Source organism: Hyla sarda, chromosome 13, assembly GCF_029499605.1.
Source record: "Hyla sarda isolate aHylSar1 chromosome 13, aHylSar1.hap1, whole genome shotgun sequence".
NCBI classification, from domain to species: domain Eukaryota; kingdom Metazoa; phylum Chordata; class Amphibia; order Anura; family Hylidae; genus Hyla; species Hyla sarda.
The window spans coordinates 13,571,395-13,575,563 of record NC_079201.1 but is presented as its reverse complement, the minus strand read 5'-3'; the positions used below and the strand labels follow the sequence as shown (position 1 = coordinate 13,575,563).

General features: G+C 44.7%; 1 protein-coding gene across 6 annotated transcripts in view; it reads left to right on the top strand.

Moving 5' to 3' along the window:
• SNX21 (sorting nexin family member 21) overlaps nt 1-4,169 on the top strand; it is a 120,414-nt gene that overhangs the window by 18,140 nt on the left and 98,105 nt on the right. For 3 of the 6 annotated variants that reach the window (XM_056549757.1, XM_056549761.1, XM_056549758.1), the window contains exon 3: nt 2,248-2,298. The exons of the other annotated variants lie outside the window; for them this stretch is intronic. In XM_056549757.1, coding sequence (XP_056405732.1) covers nt 2,248-2,298 — 51 coding nt within the window. The remainder of the gene's footprint in view (nt 1-2,247; nt 2,299-4,169) is intronic. 6 annotated transcript variants of the gene reach the window in all.

Sequence of the window (4,169 nt, the reverse complement as noted above, 5' to 3'; positions counted from 1 at the left end):
GCTCCTGGGCCCCCCGGTGAAAAATCTGTAACAGATCCCCCCATGTGCCATTTAGAGTACATCCCCTATAGCCTAGGTCTCCAAACTGTAGACCTCTAGATGTTGCAAAACTACAACTCCTAGCATGCCCGGACAGCCAACGGCTGTCCGGGCATGCTAGGAGTTGTAGTTTTGCACCATCTAGAGGTCTACAGTTTGGAGACCATCTAGAGGTATGTTAGGAGTTGTAGTTTTGCACCATCTCGAGGTCTACAGTTTGGAGACCATTTATAGGCATGCTGGGAGTTGTAGTTTTGCACCATCTAGAAGTCAACAGTTTGGAGACCATTTATAGGTATGCTAGGAGTTGTAGTTTTGCACCATCTAGAGGGCTACTGTTAGGGGACCATTTATAGGCATGATAGGAGTTGTAGTTTTGCACCATCTAGAGGTCTACAGTTTAGAGACCATTTAGAGGCATGCTGGAAGTTGTAGTTTTGCACCATCCAGAGGTCTACAGTTTGGGGCCATTTAGAGGCATGATAGGAGTTGTAGTTTTGCACCATCTAGAGGTCTACAGTTTGGAGGCCATTGATAGGCATGCTAGGAGTTGTAGTTTTGAACCATCTAGAGGTCTACAGTTTGGACACAATTTAGAGGCATGCTGGGAGTTGTAGTTTTGCACCATCTAGAGGTCTACAGTTTGGGGACCATTTAGAGGCATGCTAGGAGTTGTAGTTGTGCACCATCTAGAGGTCTACATCTAGAGGTCTACAGTTTGGGGACCATTTAGAGGCATGCTAGGAGTTGTAGTTGTGCACCATCTAGAGGTCTACATCTAGAGGTCTACAGTTTGGGGACCATTTAGAGGCATGCTAGGAGTTGTAGTTGTGCACCATCTAGAGGTCTACATCTAGAGGTCTACAGTTTGGAGACCATTTAGAGGCATAATAGGAGTTGTAGTTTTGCACCATCTTGAAGTCTACAGTTTGGAGGCCATTTAGAGGCATGATAGGAGTTGTAGTTGTGCACCATCTAGAGGTCTACATCTAGAGGTCTACAGTTTGGGGACCATTTAGAGGCATGCTAGGAGTTGTAGTTGTGCACCATCTAGAGGTCTACATCTAGAAGTCTACAGTTTGGACACAATTTAGAGGCATGCTGGGAGTTGTAGTTTTGCACCATCTAGAGGTCTACAGTTTGGGGACCATTTAGAGGCATGCTAGGAGTTGTAGTTGTGCACCATCTAGAGGTCTACATCTAGAAGTCTACAGTTTGGACACAATTTAGAGGCATGCTGGGAGTTGTAGTTTTGCACCATCTAGAGGTCTACAGTTTGGAGACCATTTAGAGGCATGATAGGAGTTGTAGTTTTGCACCATCTTGAAGTCTACAGTTTGGAGACCACTGGCCTATGTATTCTCCAAAGTGTGGACCTCAAGATGGTGCATGTGTTGTAGGCACATAGTCTCCTGTCTCCTATTCCTGTCCTGCTGGTCTACCGGCCCATGACCACTCCTTTTCTCTATTGGCATACTGACCACCCAATTGGTGACATATGGACAACACGTGTTGACTGTGTCTATACCAAGAAAATCTCTTGCAAATCTTGGGACATTACAATAGGTGTAGACTGGTCTTTTCATACTCTAGAAATTGTAATTGGCAACTGTAACATTGTCCGCTCTTGAGGTCCTTGTTTAAAGGGGTACTCCGCTGGAAAACTTTTTTTTTTTTTTAAATCAACTGATGCCAGAAACGTAAACAGATTTGTAAATCTTAATCCTTCCAGTACTTATCAGCTGCTGTATGCTCCAGAGGACAGTCTTTTCTTTTTGAATTTCCTTTTTGTCTGACCACAGTGCTCTCTGCTGACACCTCTGTCCATCTCAGGAACTGTCCAGAGCAGGGAGAGGTTTTCTCTGGGGATTTGCTCCTACTCTGGGCAGTTTCCAAAACGGACAGAGGTGTCAGCAGAGAGCACTGTGGTCAGACGGGAAAGAACTACACACCTTCCTCTGTTGTGTAGTTCAGAGAGCACTTAGACAGAAAAGAACAACTCAACTTCAGCAGCTGACAAGTACTGGAAGGATTAAGATTTTTTTTTTTTAATAGAAGTCATTTACAAATCTGTTTAACTTTCTGGCACCGGTTGATTTAAATATAAAAAAAAATTCCACCGGAGTACCACTTTAAAAGTCCATTTAGCTGAGAGGCTGGAATTAAACACGGATCGGGGCTTTCATTTATAAATTCTATATATTGCAGATTATTCCTACAAGCTACGAGTGCTGGATTCTATCTCCAGGGAGTTTTACGGTAAGATTAGCATTAGCTTCAAAGGAGTTTCTTCAGGGGATATAACCAAGGGATGGAGTTCTTTATCATACATCAGTGGTCTTCAACCTGCGCACCTCCAGATGTTGCGAAACTACAACTCCCAGCATGCCCGGACAGCCGTTGGCTGTCCGGGCATGCTGGGAGTTGTGGTTTTGCAACATCTGGAGGCACCCTGGTTGGAGACCACTGTCATACATAACTATGTTAATAGTGTAGAGGAATATAATCGGGACTCTCTTGAGGGAAGGACACCTGTCTGACCTTTCATGCGCCACCAACTATAAGAACGAGCTGCATTTAGCTCTGACGATGGCCGACAGTCATTTTGCGGCACAAGAATGTTAATCACAATGACATCTGCCTTGTCGGCCATAATGATATGCGGATTGTGTCCCCTGCGTCCCCCATTAAGTAAATATGATACATATTTACTAGACACTGTTTATAGCTACTGCTTCATTTGAGCTTTAAAGGGGTACTCCGGTGGAAAACTTGTTTTTTTTTTAAATCAACTGGTGCCAGAAAGTTAAACAGATTTGTAAATTACTTCCATTAAAAAATCTTAATCCTTCCAGTACTTATCAGCTGCTGAATACTACAGAGGAAATGGCTTTCTTTTTGGAACACAGAGCTCTCTGCTGACATCACGAGCACAGTGCTCTCTGCTGACATCTCTGTCCATTTTAAGAACCGTCCAGAGTAGGAGGGAAATCCCCATAGAAAACATAAGCTGCTCTGGACAGTTCCTAAAATGGACAGAGGTGTCAGCAGAGAGCACTGTGGTCATGATGTCAGCAGAGAGCTCTGTTGGAAGCTGGAAGCCTGAGGTTGCTGGAGAGGTAGAACTGTTTCCTGGGAGTGGACCCCCGCAATCTTGTATTTGTCACCCACCTGTTTGAGCTACACGCCGCGGTGCCTGCTCACGAACAGCCGGGTGGTGACCACAGGGCCGGAGTATTGTGTGACGTCACCCCCCCCGCCCCCGCTATGCAAGTCCATGGGAGGGGGCGTGACGGCCGTCACGCCCCCTCCCATAGACTTGCATAGCGGGGGTTGACATCACACGGGGGCGGAGTCGTGACGTCGCGATACTCCGGCCCTCTAGTCGCCACCCGGCTGTTTGTGAGCAGGCACCGCGGCGTGTAGCTCAAATAGGTGGGTGGCGAATAATAGATTGCGGGGGTCCCCAGCGGCACGACCCCCGCGGTGAGACATTTTATCCCCTATCCTTTGGATAGGGGATAAGATGTCTCAGGGCCAGAGTACCCCTTTTATAGCACATAAAACTGTTGAAGCTTTTATATTGAAGAAAAATTCTCTCCATTAATAGTCAGCATGTGTAAGGGTTGTCAGTCATCTGTGTGAACTTGAGTAAATTCCAAGCAAATTAACCTTAAAGGGGTACTCCGGTGGAATTTTTTTAAATAAATCAACTGGTGCCAGAAAGTTAAACAGATTTGTAAATTATTTATTTAAAAAAAAATCTTAATCCTTCCAGTACTTATCAGCTGCTGTATACTACAGAGGTTGAGTTGAGTTGTTCTTTTTTGCCTGACCACAGTGCTCTCTGCTGACACCTCTGTCCGTGTCAGGAACTGTCCAGAGCAGGAGAGGTTTGCTATGGGGTTATTCTCCTGCTCTGGACAGTTCCTGACACGGACAGAGGTGTCAGCAGAGAGCACTGTGGTCAGACAAAAAAGAACAACTCAACTCAACCTCTGTAGTATACAGCAGCTGATAAGTACTGGAAGGATTAAGATTTTTTTAATAGAAGTTATTTAAAAATCTGTTTAACTTTCTGAAGCCAATTTGAAATATGTTTATATATATATATATATATATATATATAT